At 40.1% G+C, this 20,891-nt stretch overlaps 1 protein-coding gene across 1 annotated transcript in view; it reads left to right on the forward strand.

Annotated features, from left to right (window-relative positions):
- The first annotated feature begins 3,282 nt into the window (after window positions 1-3,282).
- The window catches only part of MARCHF11 (membrane associated ring-CH-type finger 11), a 33,563-nt gene continuing 15,954 nt past the window's right edge, over window positions 3,283-20,891 (forward strand). Inside the window, exons 1-2 of the mRNA XM_061346711.1 lie at window positions 3,283-3,812; window positions 4,858-5,013. Of these exons, the coding sequence (XP_061202695.1) occupies window positions 3,522-3,812; window positions 4,858-5,013 (447 nt within the window). The 5' untranslated portion in view covers window positions 3,283-3,521. The remainder of the gene's footprint in view (window positions 3,813-4,857; window positions 5,014-20,891) is intronic.

Here is a 20,891-nt window from a genome sequence, read left to right on the forward strand (position 1 = left end):
GACAACTTCCATTCCCTCAGGGGCTGTGATTCTTCTGCCTTTTCCATTGCTTGCTGAAACTTCTATTCATTTCACTGCCCCACAGCCTTATTACCTCAGTGTTATTTTTATCTGTATCACTGTTCCTTATTTGTCTTGTTATAATGCCTAGGTACCTCAGCCAAGATCAAGACTGTACAAATATGGCCTGAATCTGCCAGTAAAATGCTGCGGATTGTAATGGAAGAGGCAGGAATAAGAACAGAGAAAGCAAACACTGTTTTCGTTTTATGTAGAGAATGAGACAGAGGGAGAGACTAAGGGAGATGTGCCTGCAGCTGGGAGTCTAGTGCCAGTTTGAATGTCCCACTGTTCCCGAAAGAGATGTTGAGTGCCACAGTCCTCGGGAGAGTGCTGGACACCTGGCTAGCAGTATGATTAGCTGCCTGTGTGTAGGTATCAGGTGACTATGTTCAACCCACTTGAGGTCATTTGCCCAAGGTTGTTCAAGGGGCGTGCAGCAAAGCTGTGCATGAACATAAATCCCATCAGCTCTGGCTCACTCTCTTAATCACAAATTAATTCTTCCTGTTTTCAGCTTCTCTCTTTTTCTTTCTCCCAACCAACCACCTACACTACTGCTGTTACGAAGCAGAATATCCTTTCGTGCCTTAAATCTTTTTTCTTTCTGTTTCCATCTTTGGTTTTGGCTCCTGTTCCCCTCTCTCGCTCTGCAGAAGGCTGAACGCTACCACGGTTGGAGGCTGTGTTAGAGAATGTTCTCCACCCCTTCTGCTCTTTTGCCGGCATCTCCTCCCACCCCCACCCAGCATGCCCAACAACTCTCATGTACTCTGAAACGCGGGGATCAATAGCTTTAGCTACTGTGCCAGTAGCTGTTGGTAGACATGCAAACAGGCGATGTGTTAAAAAACTCATGTCTGTGGAATACCCGCTCGCAATCAGCTCTTCAAATTAATTACATGCATGTGAAAGAAAAATTCTTCTAATTCATATTAGATGTCTTCGCTTTTAAGTCATGTTACACGTTTATTTTGGGCAAGATTCAGTAGAAAGGATTGACCTTCTTAACACACTTTATTACTCTTTATAGTCAAATCTATCTTTCCTTTCCGTCACTAGGGAGCCATTCCATTTTTGTGTTGGCATTTTTATCTTCTCTTTATATCTTTTCCAAAAGCCATGTTATTTACTGAATTTTTGCTGACAAACAAAAGGATGAGAATGAAAAATGGCATAAACCCACACATACAGCAAATGGCAGGGGCATACTGTATTCCTCTGGTGCAGATGAGTAACATTTTAGCATTCACTTACTTCTTCACTACTTTAGTTCCACTGTCTTTTCCTTCTGCTGCTGCCTTAGTTCTCTTCTACTTGATATTTTGGACTCATCTGACATTTCCTGGTTTTTCATTGCTTGTGATTGCCCCTTCTTTTTTTATAATTTTCTTCTATTTGATTAATTCTGTCTCCAATTCTGTTTAGTCTTTCTGGCAACCCTTTCTATTTGCTAAGAAAAAAAAAATTATATGTGTCTGTAGCTTGTCAAAATGTCAATGTCAATGTGACATTTTTTGGTTTACATTACCGAATCTGGATGAACCCATGTTACTTACCTACTCAACAACCACTTTGTGAACAAAAGTATTTTTAGGGTTGGAGCATCTTGTCTTAATGCCAAGCTAAATGGCAGTGCTAATGCAGAGCCACCAGAAGAAAGTTCTTCATGAAGATGGGCATTAGTCATTGATGAGAAAGGGTACAATGATATCTCTTATTCCACTATTGCATATCTGAATATGCACTTTTTTAGAGCAAAGATGTACACAGTGGTGGTGTTCTTTTTCCTTAATGTATGTATCACATGGCCTCCATAATAGATGCTGACTGCAGGAGCACCAAAAGAGTGCAACTTTAACTGCAACTTGCCCCTATCAGTTTGAACATCACTATCCTGCAACAGGGTGCTGCTGCTTTCCCACAAGTAGCATATGCCTGAGCTGGTCTCCAGCCAGGCTGAAAGGTCAGACCATGACCATATACGCTCAGCAAGCTTCTCCAGAGAGATGGATACATGATGAGCACTGAGGAGTCCCGTTTCAGTCCTGTATTATTCTTTGGTGTCCTGATAAAATGTCCACACCAAGAAAGCCACTACTACCAACACATGGCTGGTGATGGCAGCAGCTGAGCTCACCCAGGTCCACCCTCATCTTGAGACTATGTATGAAGCAGCCAGTGAAGAAGACGGGTGATTTCATCATGCTCTGGATCTAAATGTGGCTATGGGAGAGCATATGGCTTCACAATTGTTTCTTAAGGTTTTTTTTTTCTTCTCTCTCTTTCCCCGCGCAGACAGTTGCTGTCATTTTCACGAGATGAAATGTGCGCTGGTGTTATACTTGATGCTGAAATTCACACATGCTTCCCTTTAGCAGCCCCAGCCAAACTTTAACGAATTTCTAACCACTGAATGCTTTTTTTTTTTTTTAGACGGTATTTGATCATGATGCTTTTAGCAGATTTAATTTTGAAAATGAGGCGATGTAATGAGTTTGGGGAAAAAAAAAAACCAGTAAAAAAAGGCAGCCACAGAAGCCTAGGACTACAGTTTCACACCCAAAGAACAACTGTTGAATACGTGCTCTGCTGAGCTTTCACAAGTGCAACCTTCCGCAGCAAACCCCCCCGATAAAGTGAAAAGATCTGTCATCATCCCTTAAAGGCCCGGGTCCCTTGGCACTGGGACGCTAGGCCGAGGAGCCTTGTGGGCACTGGGGTGCGGTGATCGCAAGCGGGATAGGCGTTTGTGCACGGGCAGGGCGACAGAAACCCTCTGCCGCTGTCCAGGGCTGGGGCCAGACCCTGGTCCGAGGCGGGGGGCGCGAAGGAATGACAGAGAGCTATGCGAGGCAGGAGGGGGCAGCCGTGTGGGGAGCCGGTGCTGAGGGAGAGCGTACAAGGGGCGGCAGGTGCCCCTCTGGCTGCCAGGGGAGGGAAGGGGCTGGCGGGGCCGGGAGGGCGCTGGGGTGGCGGCTTCCCGGAGACCCAGAGCAGGGCGGAAGAGGCGCCTCGGCAGCTGCGGGACCGCGGCGGTCGCGGTGCCCGAATCGCGCCTCCCCTCGTCTCCCCTCCCGCCGCGGCTCGCTCCGGGTAACGGTCCCTCGCTCGGGGGCGACCGTTGGCGGCTGGACCCGGCCGGCCCTGCCCCTCCTCCGGCCCGCTCCGCCCCGCCGCCTCCAGACACACGGGCGGGCCCGGCCCCCTCCTCCCCCCCCCCCCCCGCACACACCCCCCTGCAGCCCCACACTCACTCACACTCACACGCACACGCCGCCGGGGCGGCTCTGGCTGCCCGCCGCCTCCCTCCGCCGCGCTCCACCAGCCGGGTCACCTTCCCGGCTGCTGGTAGCGGGAAGGGCGCCCCAGCCACTCTCTTTCCATACATTCCCACCCCGCCCCGCCGCCATCCGTCGCTTTGGGCCGTCCCCGCCCCGGGTGAGCGGGTGCCCCGGGCCATGAGCTGCGCCGGGGGGAGCGTCGTCCTCCCTCCCGCGGAGCCGCAGCGAGACCCCAGCGCCCCGCTGGAGCTGCCGTCCGGAGCAGGGGAGGCCAGCGGGGACACCCCAGAGGAGGGAGAGAGCGGTGGCCCCAGCACCGGCGAAGGCCGGAGGGGCGGCTCGGAGGCGGGGGCAGCCGGCGGCGACAAGCCCGAGACCCGCTCGGTGTGCAGCAGCGAGAGCGGCAGCGGCAGCCACCCGGGCGGGGCCGGCCCCATCTGCAAGATCTGCTTCCAGGGCCCCGAGCAGGTGAGGAGAGCCGAGCAGGCGGGAGCGCGCAGGGCGGACGGACCGACCTCTCTCGCCAACGCCCGCTGCAGCCGGAGGCGGCGGGCAGCGATCAGCACCGCGGACAGGGCTCGGCGCCTCCAGCCTGGCCACCGCCCCGCTGCCCGAGAGGCCGAGAGCCGCTGCCTGCCCCTGGGGGAGAGCCCCCTGCAGACATGCCCTGCTGGAGCAGCCCTCATGCTGTGTCAGCGGCCGAACGGGCAGCCAGCCTCAGATGTGACAAACGCTTGGGGCAATTCTGAGTAGGCGCAGAGCTTTGGGAGAATTCTGAGATTGCGATGGATGGCTTGCACACTGTGCATGTTCGTGCCGTCGCACTCGCTGGATCTCCCCTCAGGGACTTTGAACAGTACGAATCTCTCAGGTTTCTGTTAGACTTTAAAATGAGAGTGTTACCTTACAGATAATGTCGAGAAGACCTCCAAGGATCTTCTTCATTACAAACAATACACAATATCAGCAATGGTTCCGTAACTAGCACTTTATAGTTTGTCTTGTAGTTGAGCTAAGCAAAATCCTTTCAAGGAAAGAAGAGAATAGCTGATCTGTATAATCTAGAAATAGGTGTACTGCTGGGGGAAGTGTTCGGTTACATCATTTGGGACTGTCTGGCTGTACAGCACAGAGCCTTGCTCCAAGATCAGGGTTCTCTGTGATGTCACCCATTTCTTTCCTTGTGATGACTGCAAATAACCGTTGGAGAAATGCATAACCACTTTGTGTACTATCCGAGGTATCTGAAAGGGCTAATGCTTCTATTGCTTGATGCAGTAATCTTTCACTTCACCTGTGCATAGACAGTTATCTGGCTTTGTCTCATTAGAAGTACCTGGATAGTTTTAAGACAGTTGAATCTGTGACCATTTTTGTAGCCAAAAATACATGCTTTTTCACGTATTGAAACTGAGACCAGTTCATTGCTATAGACCAGTAAAAATTTTGGTAGTGAGTATACCTGTATAGAAAAGATTCCTTTCAAATTAATGTTTCTGTGTTGCCTTTTCAGGGTGAATTGTTAAATCCTTGCCGCTGTGATGGGTCAGTACGATACACACATCAGCTTTGCCTGTTAAAGTGGATAAGTGAAAGAGGATCATGGACCTGTGAACTCTGCTGTTACAGATACCATGTTATAGCAATTAAAATGAAAAAGCCTTGCCAGGTAATTTGTGGGTTTTTTTTTGTTTGTTTGTTTGCTTGGTTCGTTTTTCTTTTAAAAATGTGTTTTTCCAGTTATTTCTAAAAACAAAATGATTCTAATGTTTATTTCAAGGTTTTTGGAAAATACACCAGCACCCACTTGAAGCTAACTGTTAAGATTATTTTTGCATGTTAAGACATATTAAAACATGCAGTCATTTTATTGTTATGTTCTTCTGGCATTTGGCTTGCCACAGAAGTGGTCTTCAGGGGTTGTGAAATTCTGTAATTAGATACTGCGACATGACAGAACAACTTGTATCTCCCTGATTCACTTTCTAAACCTCAAACATGTCTAAAGATTGTAAAGATTTTCTAAAGATTCAGTAAAGATTCAGTCAGAGGTTGATTTCATTCATTCATTCCAGCTTGGGGTCCAGAGGTGAGAGGCAAGGAAAACTGTTGCCTGTGAATTCACATACTGTAAAAAAGGGTAAAAGGAGTTGATTTTTCAGTCTTGGCATGATCCACAGTAGCAGAATGTTCTTTAAGTTTTGTCCACCAACAGCTGTTTCAGAAGCTGAAATGTGCAGTAACATTTACCCCATCTCCCTTTTAACACCATCACGATATGCAGCTGGAAGTTAGGATATTATAGTGGTAACATGTTCAGGGAGAGGGGAGGGGAAACTCAGAGCTTCAGCAGACCTGTTAGGTAAGCCTTAATACCACTTTTCATATCAGAATTTTCTAGAGGCTTAAAATTCGATCCCAGAAATTGTATTTCATAACATCTGAGGAACACATTAGTAAGATAATTGTATCTGGTTTTAGTTTTGGTTCTGTGAGCTTAGAGATGATGGAGCTCTTGAAGGCAAGAGCACTCGGGTCATTTTTCTGTGCCTGAGTTTGATTGGAGTTTTATAGAAAAGACATGCTTGGATGGTAATGGCAGTTGTGTGAACGTGATAAGCATTCCTTGGGTGTAGAGGATGTCAGTAGTATTTGCTTGCAGTTCTTCAGATTAGGTAGAAGTACTTTTGAAGATGGTTGTGACTTGAAGGTTTTTCTTTATGAATCCACAAAGCAAACCTTTTAATGAGCTTTCCTAGATAAGACCTTTATGATGTAAAAAAAGTGGAACACTCTGGAAAATAAAGGTGGTAGATTCTGCTTCTACATAGACTTTATCTGGTGGTTTAGCATGGGATTCTGTTTGATCCTTTGGCTTTTCTTTTTTTTTTTTAACCCTTTAAAAATCTTTGTTTCCTGTGTATCCACAGCAATCTCACCCTTTTCCCAGCAGAGGTTATATTAGCAACAGTTTGAAATGGTAGTTTCTGAAAATAGTTGTTTGACTGCAAAGATATGGCACAGTTGCCTGCAAAGAAGCATTTAATACTATCTGAGATGCCCCAAGGTAGCCAAAATACCTGTACAGGACAGCAGATATGGCACAACTTATTTGGAACAGCTGGAGGCTAAGTGGGATAGTAAAAGACATCCAAAATGGCACTAGACACCTATCAGTGGAGAACAGAATCAAGCCTCAGTTTGAATTCAATTTCTGTGGAAAACAGAAGCAAAGAAGAAAGTGTCAGTAAGTGACAGAGTAGACAATAGTGTTCAGCCAAGCTATGACTGAAGTAGAAAGAAACCAAAAAGCCAAAAGTTAAATGCCATTCTCTTCATGAGTTATGGCACTATTTTGTTTTGCTTTTTCGGGGGGGGGGTGGGGGGGAATACACAGTATAGGATGGGACTAGATTCATGTTTCTTCTTCGATAGCTTAAAAAATACTTGATTTATTCTTAACTCTTTAATTTTTAATGTAAATTATTCATGTCTGTCCTTTTTTATTCTGACAAAATATCATAAAAAAAGATTTAAAGGAGTTGCATATTCAAATAATAATTTTTACATAAATTTCTCTGGTCAACTCCTGACACCCAAAAGGCCACACATCTCTTTGGAGAGATGCAGTAATACCTTTCTCGTTCTCCTACACTGAATATTCCTCTTGTAGATCCAAAATCTAAAAGGCAGGCTCAAAACTGCGGTCATTTGTGTATTTTTATGAGGGTGATCAGTCCTAAAATGCCCTCACTCCTCTCTCATATTGAGTATAATAGTACTGGCGATTTTTAAGAGTCATCTTGGTTTTAAGTTTTGGACAAGTTCTGAAGCATTTGCTTGACTATGCAGGTTTTTCTAAGGTTAGTTTTTGTTCAGATTTGATAAAATCTAAGAGCTAGACCATTTCAGTATAGGACTGGTTGACCACATCTTTACTGAGGTAGCTAATGTACTTGAGGTAAAGTTCCCAAACAAGCAAGACTTCCTGCATTATGTTAGAGACAATGTTCGGACAGTAGTAGGTCAGTCTTCTATAACTAATAGCAGTCTGCCCCAGTGCATGTTCTGAAGATTCTCTCTATCAGTCTCTAACTTATTAGATCTGTATAAGCAGTGTCATAAGAGGGAAAAAAGATGCTGTTTACCAAAGTGACTTTTAGTCAGTGAATTGTCTATGCAGATTTACACCAGCTCCTCAGGTTCATTTTTACCTCCTGTATTTATGGAATGTAACAGTGTGTAGGGAGTTAAGAAGTAGGAGATTTTTCTATGTTTTCTTCCAGAACATTGGAATAAATTTATTTAATATCTAACATTTTTTATGGTTTCTGTTGCTTCATGGCAGGGAAAGTAATCCCAAAGGGGGGCCTCTTTGGAGGCAGTACATTCAAGGAACAAAATTTACTATGGTAAGTGATTATTCCAATAGAAATTTTTTCAGTGTCACTTTGTATATTTCAGCAGCTACTACTTATGACTTTTAAGAATCCAATCCTGGAAACACATAGACTTTTAGCACAGGAAAAAATAACAAATAAACCAATGGGCTAACAGTGGTAGGTGAGCACACAAACAAGTGATCAGGTTTGATACGGTGTTTCACAGAGAAATGCAGGTTTAAATTTTTTTCAGTGTCCTTCTCAGGATCAGCTCAGAAATATTTATTTAACCTTGAAATAATCCATTAATGAAAGCACAGGTTCACATTGCTGGACTTTCTCCTCTTGGCAGGGTGGAATTTGATCCAATAGTAGGCAAGACTATATTAATAACTAGAAACCCTCTCCCCTGAGCTATAGTGAGGGGAGATGGAATAAATACTGCTTTGGGCAGGGAGTTTTGGAAGTTTTCCTTTAAACAACTTAAAGAGGAAGGGAAAACTTTAAATCATAGAGTCACAGAATCATAGAATAATTAGGGTTGGAAAGGACCTTAAGATCAAGTTCCAACACCTCAAAGTAAACCATATCACCCAAGACTCCATGCAGCCTGGCCTTGAACACTGCAGGTATAGGGCATTCACACCTTCCCTGGGCAACCCGTTCCAGTGCCTCACCACCTTTACTGCAAAGAACTTCTTAACCTAAACTTCCCCTGCTTAAGTTTAAGCCACTTACCCTTTGTCCTATCACAACAGTCCCTAATGAAGAGTCCCTCCCCAGCATCCCTATAGGCCCCCTTTAGATACTGGAACGCTGCTATGAGGTCTCCATGCAGCTGTCTGTTCTCCAGGCTGAACAGCCCCAGCTTTCTTAGCCTTGTCTTCATAAGCAGGTCTGACTTGGAAATGAAATCCACTTAGAATCACATTTTAAATTAACAAGGAGAAAGAAAGCACAAGCAGAAATATTTTTATATTGTTTAAGCTTTGTAACTTGTATAGATTTCCTTCTCAAAGGAAATATAAACCAATTGCTTTATTTTTATTGGTTATATTTAATTATTAAGCTATTAGCAAATCAGTTCACTAGGCTTGCATGAATGTATATTGAAGAATGTCAATTCTTTTGTAAGATTAAGAAATAATGTTTAAAAGTGGGATATAGTCATGGAAAGGTTAAGAAAATTTACTTTGGTGCTAAACCCCATCATTTCTACAAAAGTAAGCAATAAAGATACTTAAAGAATAACCTTTTCTAGACTTTAATCTATCATAAAATAGTAATATGTTAGATGTTTAATGTGCCCTGTGCTTCTGTTCATTAAAACATTATTTTCTGGTACTTCAAGTGAGCTGGACCTATTCCAAAAGCGATACAGTAGGTTGGTATGCTAATTTAAAAACTAATTTCATGACAATTCAGCACCTTCTCTGACATCAGAAAAAAATCACAGACCAGTTATTCAAAAGAGTAAATACTTCATTGTTAAGTCTGATTTCTTAATACAGACAAAAAAAATAAGGTTGTTTTTAGTATCGTTATTTAAGCAAGTATGTAGTTACTGGAGGTGGAATGTGGCTCATGAGTTAGGTGCTTTTCATTGGTCCAAGTTGTGTTACTATCATTTGAGATATTCAGCATGAGAAATACTCTGTTCAACAGTTTCATGAATTACAGGTTCTATTTCTTCAAGTGTTAATGTGAGTAGTCCTCACTCATCTGAGTAATCTCACTGGCATCAATTAGCTAATCATGAGCTGGAGGCTCTGTAGCAGATTGCATGCACATGTATGTGTGTTATATTAAAAAGTAAAAAAATTCTTCAGATACTTCAGTATGGAGGACAGTGGACAGAAAAAATATGTAGTAAATGTTCAGTAAAAGTTATTGCTAATGACTATGCTCAGGTGGATGAAAGCATTTACTTTTTGTAAGCATAACTAAAAAGGAGAAAGGGAGAAGGCTCAAATCTCCAACAGAGCTTTTAAAACTACATTATGTACTAACAACAATCTACTAATATTGTTGCTGTTGCTGTAATGAAGATCAAGGAGGATACATTGTGCTATTCAACATGTCGGTGCACACAAAGAAAAAGGTTTGTCCCAGTCTTGGACAATATACAAAGAAGTTTGAACAAGTGATAAGGGGCAAGTCTATGGGGATTTATAAAACCAGTGATCTCTGTACACTAACCATTTTTAACTATCAATCACTAGGATTTTGGCATCTCAAATGGGGTGAGTTTTAAGATGCATCTTGAAAAAAAATAATGAATCTTTGCAGACACGCTTTGAATGTGAAGGCAATATAGAGGGGCTGTTAGAAAATTAAATACTTGGCTGAGAAAATTATAATGAACAGAATAGAGATGAGAATCGATGTCTGAGTAGCCATTAGAAGGTAATTAATGTCAGTAAAAGCCTGGAAGGACTTAAAAGATCAAGTCAAGTTTGTTTTATTTGACATGATCGGGAAGAGACGAACCAACACAGTGGAGAAAGCAGGGCAGTAACATGGTCAAAGTAGTGGACTAAAAAAAAAGTTGTATTTCAAGCAGTCTTGTAGTCATGGAGGAAATTGCATTTGTCATGAGCTTAAAAGCTGTGTTGCAATAATGCAGATATAAGATGGAAGAGATGATGAAAAATTAATTTTTCATATATGAATAGTCTTAGTCGTGCTATACAGAAAGCACCTGCAAGCTTTAGAAATACTGTGAGCAGGAAGATCTAAAAAGATATTTAAATTTAATGGGTTATAGAATCCTCATGGGTTGAAGGACAAATCCATACTACTTGAGGAAAGCTGGGCTGTGAAGATCCCGGAGATTTTAATGAACTTAAATGTATGGTAAGATTTGTACAAAAGGTGGTAGAAACAGACAAATATTTTAGTTTTGAGAGTAGAGAGAATCCTGAAACAGAAAAGTAGGTCTGTCAGTCATCAGCATAGATATAGTCATTGTTCTTCTCACACTCTTTCTTTTCTAAGCACCTAGTTTTGGCTACTTCTAGGGAGAAGTTACTAGAGTAGATAGACCTTTTGATTCAAAACACTCTGAATGATTTCAGTGACATGAACTAATGGTGATTACAGTCACTTCTAAGTAACATACTTAATGAGTTTAGAAATAAAGACTATCAGGACTGTTGGAGAGGCCAGTGGTGTCAAATTTGTGTTTTTTTTCTATGGTGGGAAAGGCTAAATATATTTCCTGTGTACTTTCTGTGAAAGAACTGAAGGTAAATAAAAATCTGACAAAGAGAATTGGTGTGAGTGGGTCAGGAGGAAGGACAGAATCATGTCACTGATGCAAAGTAGAGCAATTATAGGAAAAGAGAGGACAGTAAAAATTTCACCACTGATGGAAAGAACAGAAATGCAAAATAGAAATCACCAGAGGGAAAATGCTAAGGGGTAATGAATTTCATATTGTCTTATGTTTCCTCTGTTTTCTTGTAATTAATGCACAGACACAGGGGTAAAAGGAGTAGAGAGTTGGAAAATAAATACAGCAAAAAGGTGTGGAGACAGAAGTTAATTGAGCTTGAAAAACACATTTGGTTAGCCGTTTGGAGGAGGGAACAAATTCATCATGGAGCAAGTGAACAGGCCACTAGTGCATTTCTAGCATCCTAGAAACCAAAGACGTGGCTGTTAGCATACAGAACTGAAGGAGTGCAAGATGGACATTACAGTGGAAAGGAGGAACAAAACTGTACAAGCTTTAGAAGGATGGAGAGAATTGCTAACTAATGACAGCTAAGAGGGAATGGGATAAGAAGAATGATCAGTACCAATGATCTGAAAATTACAAAATAATAATATATGAACAAATGAAGTGGTTCTATCACATTGATATCACAGTGACAGTTGGGTAGGGATAAGGAAGAACTAATAGCAAAAAACTAGAAATAGACATGTGTGAAAAGCTAATCAAACCAGTGAATGGCTGTTGACCATAATCACCATCATCTACTTAGTGCGTGTCACTGAAACCACTCAGAGTGTATCAGATAGAAAGGCCTATCTACTTTAGTAACTTCTCTCTAGTAGCTAAAACTAGATGTTTAGAAAAGAAAAACTGTGAGAAGTAATACAACTATATCTATGCTGTTGACACTGAAGCATACTTGTGAGTCTAATGAAGACAGATGATATTCATCTAAGGTATCAAAGTGGTCATCAACATGGGAGATAAAGCATCGGGAAGGAACGTGGGAGACTAAAGAGAGTAAAGAATTGAAATTGGAAGGATGAAGTAGAAAGGGATTAAGGCACAGAAAATAGAAGCTCAAAAGGGGAAGAAGTTTGATTTTGCTTTAGAGCATTCTATGAAAGAACTGAGAATGAGGAGGGGCTGGGGGGGAGATTTAGGTCAGAACTGCCAAAACTTGGAAACCACCTGTTTGAAAGCTATGATTTAGTTTAGAAACTTGGTTATTCCCAGTCTTGTTAAGATTTTAGCGTCGTATGGCAAAACCTGTGTTTTCTGGCTGGTTGGAATGGATCAAGATTGAAGCAGTGATCCAGAAGGTGTAGTTAATATTTGTGATTTTGCTATGATTGGAGTGCCACCAGCAAACACCCGAGATCTGCTTTCCTGATTCTCTGTGTCTTCCTGCTTTGCTAGATGGAACATTTGGTCAAAGTTGGCATCTCAACTAGCAGAACTCAGGAAGTCTGTTATTCTTGCCAGAGCATCAGCTCTACCCTGCAGGGAGATAGACAAGCCACTCTGGTGCTCACTATCTAAAATAGGGGATTATCTGTAGAAAATAGATTAGGCAAAGAAATGCTGATTAGATCATAGAGAACAGTTTTGTACTAACGTGCAGATAGACTTTTTAAACTAGCTCTCTTGCATTCTCTTAGGTAGTTTTGCTTTATACTAAGGTAGTCAAGCACCTACAAAAAGTAAATAAACCAGAGCATGTTAAAAAAAAAAGAAAAAAAGAAGAGAATTAAAGGTATGTGGGTGTGTGCCACTCATATGTTCCTCTTTTATTACCTGTAACATATTAGAAAAGCAATTGTTTTCTTGATTTATTTGGGGAAATGTGTAAATTGTGCTTACAGCAGTTTGCTTGAATGGTGTGAAACACAGTGCAATGTAAACTGTGAATAGTACTTTGAAATAAAGTCTTAACTACAAGTGCCATCCTGACCTAGTGGTAAGATAGATTCAGGTATAGATAGAGATATATGATATAGATATATACATATATATATCTATATAGCTATAGAGATATATTGATATATAGATATATAGGCATAGGTACAGATGTAGATTTAAAAAATGTTATTATCTTGGTGTATTTAATAGCGGCTTAACTACTTCCATTAAAAAGGTGGATTCTTTGAACCTGAGATTATCAAGGGGAAAATTTGTTAACAGGAGACATAGTGCAAGGTTGTTTTTCAGAGGAAATATCTTGAATAGCAGTTATTACTGACATTATAAGCATAAATTATGTATTTACAACAGATTGCATTGGAAATATACTTCCAAAATTAAAAGGCATTGTGAATGGGAACCCAGATTGCTACATGTGCATAGTTACTGCCATTTTAAGTGCTTAGGATCTTTAAGTAAACAAAAGTCCCTAGGACATCTAAGTAAACAATGCAAGGCTTAAAATATGGTATGGGACCTGCATTCAGGAGCCTTGGAGTTACTGTTTTTTGTCATTTTTTTGTCTGATTGGGTATTTTACCAATAGCTTCATCCTTTAGCCTAAAATTGATGAAATCTACTTAGTGATGAAAGATTTGTGAGTTTTCAAATGCAAATTTTCATCTTTATCTTACACCCCAAATCCTGATTATTTGGGTCCTTAATTACTATCAACAGAGATTAGTGAAAAACATTGTAACCAAGTACTGGTTGTTTCAACATGCTGCTTCTATCTCTTAGTGTGAGAGCTTGCAAATAAGTGATAGTGTGCTGCTTTTATACCTCGTGTCTATGATTCCTTAGCTCATGCTTATTTGGCAGTGTAAGTAGCCTGCCCTGAGCACTATAACCTCCTGAGTTCTCTTCCAGTTCTCTTCTTGTCTGTGTTGTGAAGTGCCACTGCAGTTTTTCCACAACTAAAATTTGTCAAAGGAAAGTTTTATTAGGTTCGTTTTAAAAATTCCTTTTAACGCTTCTTGGTCTTGAATGTTGGTCAGTTTGAGTTTCAGTGCTTCATCCAAATGACTGTAGTCATGCTATCTTCTTTCTTAAATTGCTCAGCTGGGGAGACAGCTTTTGCATCTATTGCACTTAGATTTGCTAATTTTTTTTTGTCCCATAAATGTGTTCAAATTGGATGTTTGGTGCTCAGACTGAAAACTTATTGCTTCAGCAGTGGGCAGTGGACAGCCCCATCTTCTTTCCTGATAACACTTCAACAGTGAAAGCACAATTTGACCTCAGTTCTTTTGAAGAACTCGTCTGAGTCAGACGAGGGTTGTGAGTTTTGCTTGTGTGACTCTTTTCTCATAGGGTTCTTTGCTTTTTGTTTTTATTTATTTAATAAATTTATTTTTTCTTTTATTTCTTTATTCTTTTTATATTTTATATTATTTTTTTATTTCATCTATTTCTAAATTTTTTTTCTGTCTACTTTTGTTTAAATTTTCAGTGAAGCTGATGGAGAATGAGTAATCCAGATTTAGCCACATACTATTTACTTTCCTCTTATTTTCCCTTCAACCACCAATTTTTGCATATTTTTCTGGCAGTGTCTTCCCTCCAGGGGAGCATTAAACTTTGCCGTTTCTGTGACAAGCATATTCCCAGTGCAGGAATACACTGTACTGATACCCACACAAACGATATTACTCGATGGAGGCTATTTCCTGAGCTAAGGTTCATTTTCATATCTTTTATGCCCCGAAACCAGATATAATAAATAAATAATACCTTTGTAGTTTCATAAAATCACAAACATTACTATCAAGATGAAATACTTGCAAGCTTCATATGTATTTTGTTATTCTGCTAACACGGAAGGAAGATTATTCCAATCAGTACAAGGATAGTAGTGAAAAAGGCAAATTCCATAAATTAGCACCCAGGAAAATGGATCTGGAGAAAATTAGAGTAAACTTCAGTATGCCTTCTCTCAGGCTAAAGAAGCTCTCTCTGCTCACTCTGCTCACCAGGCAAGAACAGAAAAAGAGTCTACTTCTTAATGGAATGCTTTATGTATCTTTCATTGCTATTATCTGAGCAATTTGCAATTTACAATATACCTGCTTGTGATTACTTCCAGCACTTTGTGTTCCTCCTTGGATGACTAAATTCTGCATCTCAGTTTCAGGGCTGCTGTTTCATAGGAGGAAAGCAATATCACATATTTTACTTGAAGGAATCGGCATAACAGCTGATGTGAGCTCACTGGTTCACGTCAGAATAACACAGATAGGAGACTTACAGTCTTTTCCTGCATTTGCAACATTGTCCTCCACATAGTCTCCTCCTTTAGTGACCACGGGAACCATCAAAAACTCCAATAATTCGATGTCACCTTCCAAAAAAGACACTTTGCCTGTATTTAAATGTAAAAATATGACTTCAAATCCTCCTGAGACTTAATAAAGAGGGTCACTTCCTCTTCAGGCAGCATTTACAGAGTATTGTCTATCATCTCATTGCTTTCTGGATGCTTGCACCAAATAGAAATTTGATTAATTACAGATGCCTTCTGCTTACGTCAAACCTAAGGGCAACACCTTAATATCATCCACTAATCAGTTATAAGGACAGAGACCATCAGATGCATCTTGGGGGTTTCAAAATCTTCTGCCCCAGCCTGTTGTTTCCTTCGTATAGCCTTGGATAAAAGATCTAGAAAATATGTGAAATTGATGGTTAGTCTAGGGGAATGTGTGTACTTCAGAGTTTCTCCACTGAGAGTCAATATGGTCACCATGTACAGAAATCTGTGGAAAATCTGCTGTGCATTCACTACAAAGAGTTTACAGCTGTAGGGGTTTTAGAAACTTATCTTTCCTCTGTGCCTTTCCCTCATGCTTTTGTAGATCTTATTGATAGAATTGCTGTGAACCTAGGCAGAGCAATTAGGACCTACAAGATCCAAGGACTTTAGTCTTCTACCCTGGGCTATTTCATAGGAGAACATAGTTTCAATAGTTTAAAGTTACTTCTGGTGTTTATCACATGACACAAGTGAATCTGTCTCCATTGTACATCTCTAATGCATCAGGCTCTCAGGATAACCTCCAAAAAGTTTCTTTCTTCCTTATTTGGGTTCAGAGATACAAGATTCAAGTCTGTTTACTTAAAAATCATCTAGCATTTCCACAGTGCTGTGTCCTCTGAGCTGGAATTAGCATATCTGAGGTGTGAATAAAAAGCCATATCTCTGTCCATATCTCTGTCCTTGTGTCACTCTGTCCCTTTTTTTCACCCTTTCTTAATTTTGCTGATAAATTTGCCATGTTATCTAAGTACTGAACCATTGCTACCTCTGACCTATCAATCCCTAAGGAACTGACCCTTGACTATGAGATTAAACTTGTGACTATTTCTCTACTCCCCTCAATAACTATGCTGACTACTCCTTTTCCAGTCTTGTGATAGAAGTCAGGAAGATTCTTGGTCTAGCAAGTTCCTTCAACAGGAGTTAGTCTTTTTTACCTTTTTCTTCTGGTAATCAAAGCCTAATTTCATTCACTTCAGGGGAATCATAGAATTGTAGACAGGTTTGGGTTGGAACGGAGCTTAAAGATCACCTAGTTCCAACTTCCCTGCCATGGGCAGGAACACTTCACTAGACCAGGTTGCTCAAAGCCCTGTTCAACCTGGCCTTGAACACTGGCAGGGATGGGGCAGCCACAGTTTCTCTGGGCAACCTGTGCCAGTGCCTCACCACCCTCACAGTAAAGAACTTCTTCCTAATATCTGATCTAAATCTAGCCTCTGTCAGTTTAAAACCATTAAGCCTCATCCTATCACTACACTCCCTATCTTTCCTGTAGGCCTGCTTAAAGGGGTAGAGGGCTTTATAGAATATGTTTTATGATATTAACAAGAAAATGACTTGAAAAAAGTTAAGTAACTTTATTTATAAACTGAAATTCATGTTCGAATTTTCATTGCTCCAAGGGGTGATTAATTTGCATCTCATGTTTATTTTCAAAGCTCTTTCTGAAAATTTCTGATGTGCTTGAAGGCCACAATCCTACTGTCTGTCTATGACACTCAGCATCTCTGCAGGGTGTTGTGCATCTGCCTGCTGGAGAATTCCACCACTGGACTGGGTTAATGTGTTGGCTGAGAGCCTGAGCTGCTTCACTTTGGTAGACCACGAACAGGCATTCAAAAGTGACATTCTAAAAGCTTTTCTTCTATTGGAAAGTTGCCAAGGCTTGTTTTCATAGTCACAAAAAAAAAAAAATAACCAGCCTTTCTCTTTCAGCATGGCCATTCACAGTTCCTGAGGAGAAATGATGCTTTCCTTCCTTCAATTGCTCTTGTCTCTTAGAATCCTGTATGAGTTAAGGTCAATAACTGCAGAAATGGTGCTCTTCACTACAGTATAGCAAAAGCTGTCTGGTGTCTGTTAGAATACCGTCCATTTTCCTGGTTTGGGTGTTTTTTTTTTTTTATTTTTTTTCTTATATTTACTTTGGATATTGAGCCATATCGAGTATTTTCTACTTGGGAGTTGAATGCTGGATAACTTACTAATAGTCAGCCAGGTCTGACTGGTAAGCATATGTGAAGAAGTTATGTCCTCCCCTTACCAGCTGTCCAAGGCAATTATATCTTCTCATGTTTTGAGCCATGAGATTGTATTCTAGCCATTTCATAGTGCCGAGACATATTCCATTAGCTCTATCTGCAGTCACTAGTCTTAGAGGCTCAAAAAAAATTAGCAGCCTATGTGCAAAAAAGGTCCAAAAAATCAACAGCCTATGTGCAAAAGATTTTCCAAGTGGGTAACAATTTGTTTCAGGACACATATCCTATAGGACCACTGGGGTGATTTTCCAAGAGTGCTCTAAACTAGTTTCATCAGAGCTCAGTTGTTACTTTTAATATTGTTAAGGGATCTAGAAAAAGTGTAGACTGTAGGACAGGGCAATCTCAGAGCTGCTGTTCTGAAAAGAAGACCAATACCTCCATCATACATACATAATTAGTGAAAATAAGGACTGTTGTCTAGAGACAACAAAATGTGACTGTGTTTATAGACATAAACTTGAAATGAAACAATATGCAAACAAGGAAGTGGTTCTTCAATAAGGGTATTTTCCATGTGGACAGAATGTACTTACCTTTCATTCTTTTAGGTGCTTCTTATATTTGAGAGAAACAGGGTGTTTTTATGTTTATGTTGGTACTGCAAGAGATGGTACATGGGTTATGTGTAAGTCCTATAAGCACCATTAAGCCAAGAACAATTTATAGTTTAGTGATGTTCAAACACAATGGCAAGAATGGATATTGCAGTTTTTGATGTTATAGCCATTGCTTCTTGCAGTGCTATGAATGTTTATGCACAATATAACATGTCAGAAAGCTGGGTTTTTTCAGTGTTCAAAAACATCAGTGATATTGTGCAATTTAATGTAATTACTCCAAGGGATTTCAGACATATTCATAATATAGTTAGAGAGAAATATAGAGAAATATCAAGTTTCTGGTATAGTTTATACTGGGATAGCAACTATTTTCTTTTTTTACAGACATAGCTATTGTATTTGATGATAATTAGTATCTAAATTGCCACTTTCTGTAATTAAGAACTACATCTTATGTATTTTCAGATCTTAAAAATGGAGTCTTAAAAGTAACTGGGTGATTAAAACCATGGCTATCCCAAACTATTAGAAAAAATTGATTACTAATTCAAACAACAATACCTACTAGTTTGTAGTTGTGATTATGTAGCAGTACCTGAAAAAACAGGCAATCTGCTTTTAAGATGTTGCTGATTATTTTTAAATCAATAACTTAATATTTAAAATAATTATTGTTATTTTAAGCATACATGATAGTAATTATTGTAATTATAAATGTATTGCACATCTAACAAAGTTTAATTATGCACAACATACAGTATATAAACCAATGTTAATAAATAAGTTAATTCTTCCATTAGGGCAAAGTTTCAAGCAGTATATTATTTACTATACTCATTTGCACAGTTTAAAATTTTAAAATTAGGGCCAAATTGTCTTTAAGTGAAGATTTATTGTCAATTTAATTGATTCCAGAATCAATCTAATTGATTTGCCAATCTAATAAATTACATTTTAATTGATTTTCAGAGCAGGCTCTGCCAGATTTTGTACAAGCCAGAACACAGGACTGTCTTCTTCATGCTTACATGCAAGTAGATAATACCTTGGTTATCTTGATATTCTTATCATCTTGCCTTTTAACCTTCACACAAAATACACATAGTCTTGCTTAGGGAGTAGGCAAGGCTATAACCTTACCTCTGAACTCAGGATATATTTCTTTAGTCTTTTTGTTACCCTCAAAATCTGAAGTTTCCTACAGCTTATATCTCACAAAGAAGCACATGAAATAAGGATTGTCTCTTCCCCCATGTGCATTTTCCAGATGTTCACATGAAAATTCTGATCCTATTCTGTGAATTAGCTTTTGTTCAAAAAGGTGAGGGGCCAATAGTTGTACTCAGTTGTTCTGGTGAGGTTGCACCCTTCAATGCTGAAACACATCATTGCCATATAACAATAGGAAGAAGACTGGGCAGAGAAGGGTTTTTGAGCATCCAGAACCCACTAAAGGGGTGTTGTGGTTTAAACCCAGCCTCTCAGCTCATTCACTCACTCCCCCCTTTTCCTCCCTCTTTCTTTCCTTCTCCCCCGCCTTCCTCGCTCCCAGAGGGATGGGGAGGAGAATCGAAAGAATGTGACTCCCACTGGTTGAGATAAGAACAGTCCAGTAACTAAGGTATAACACAAAACCACTGCTGCTACCAACAATAATAATAATGATAAGAGAAAATAACAAGGAAAGAGAATACGATACCACCCGCTGAAAAACGAGTCTGACCCTGAAGACCGCGTGTCCTTCTGGGTAACTCCCAGTTACCCCCCTGGGCATGACATGCTGTGTTATGGAATAACTCTTTGGTCAGTTTGGGTCAGGTGTCCTGTCTCTGCTTCCTCCCGGCTTCCCCTCCTCCCTGGCAGAGCATGAGACTCACAAAGTCCTTGGTCAGGGTAAATATTACTTAGCAACAACTAAAAACATCTGTGTTATCAGCACTGTTCCCAGGCTGAAAGTCAAAACACAACGCTTCACCAGTTACCAAGAAGGAGAAAAACTGACTGCTACTGCTGAACCCAGGACAAGAGGATAGTGTCAGAAATAGTTCCTGATACTTTGCAGCATACTAAAATCATCTCCCTACTCATCCCTGTAGTTATGTGAATAGAGGAATCAATTTAATTTGCTTTCTCTTTGTTTCAGTGAGCACCTATGTATTGTATGGGAAATGGAAGTGTTTCAATAAATTACTTGGAAAAAGTAGCCAGCACATTCAGAAAGCCCAGCTAGTAGATGAAGTGTGAATTTCAAAAAATGAACTGGAATTAATACTCAAATATTTTCAATAAGATAGACAAGAAGACATCAACAGAAACAATCTAGAATAGATGAGCTCTCTTTATGCTGATGTGTAGCTAAGGCATTTGTGTGAAAGAAGCTTGTTCGGTACCTCCATACTGAGCAATTTCTTACATGTCTTTTAGCTTCATGCTCAAAATTTTTTCAGTTAAAAGTATTCAGCAGCAGTTTTAGCTAAAATTTATAAGCAGTACCTTTCCCAGGAGACAAGTAAAAAGCAACTCAAAAAGCAACTCCAAAACCCTTTTGATACTGTTTGTGTCCAAAGAAAAATACCCTCCTAAGTGAGTAGTCAGCATGAAAAATGTTAATACCTCCTTCACACAGCTGGTTTATAATTTTGATGAGACTTATATTCTTTGAATAATTAGAATAAATGCATGTGTGTGTGTGGGGGGGGGTTTCCTCAGTGTTCTTAAGGAATGTGAACCTATCCATAACATAAAAATCTATGGCTGAGCTAATTTTTCAGTTTAATTTTGAACATCATCTGTAAGTTGCAGAGAATTCAACAACCATGGCAGGCTTTCATTCCCTCCA

The sequence above is a fragment of the Neopsephotus bourkii genome, unplaced genomic scaffold, assembly GCF_033783945.1.
Source record: "Neopsephotus bourkii isolate Nb327-2 ecotype Australia unplaced genomic scaffold, CSIRO-AGI_Nbou_v1 NB_272, whole genome shotgun sequence".
NCBI classification, from domain to species: Eukaryota; Metazoa; Chordata; class Aves; order Psittaciformes; family Psittacidae; genus Neopsephotus; species Neopsephotus bourkii.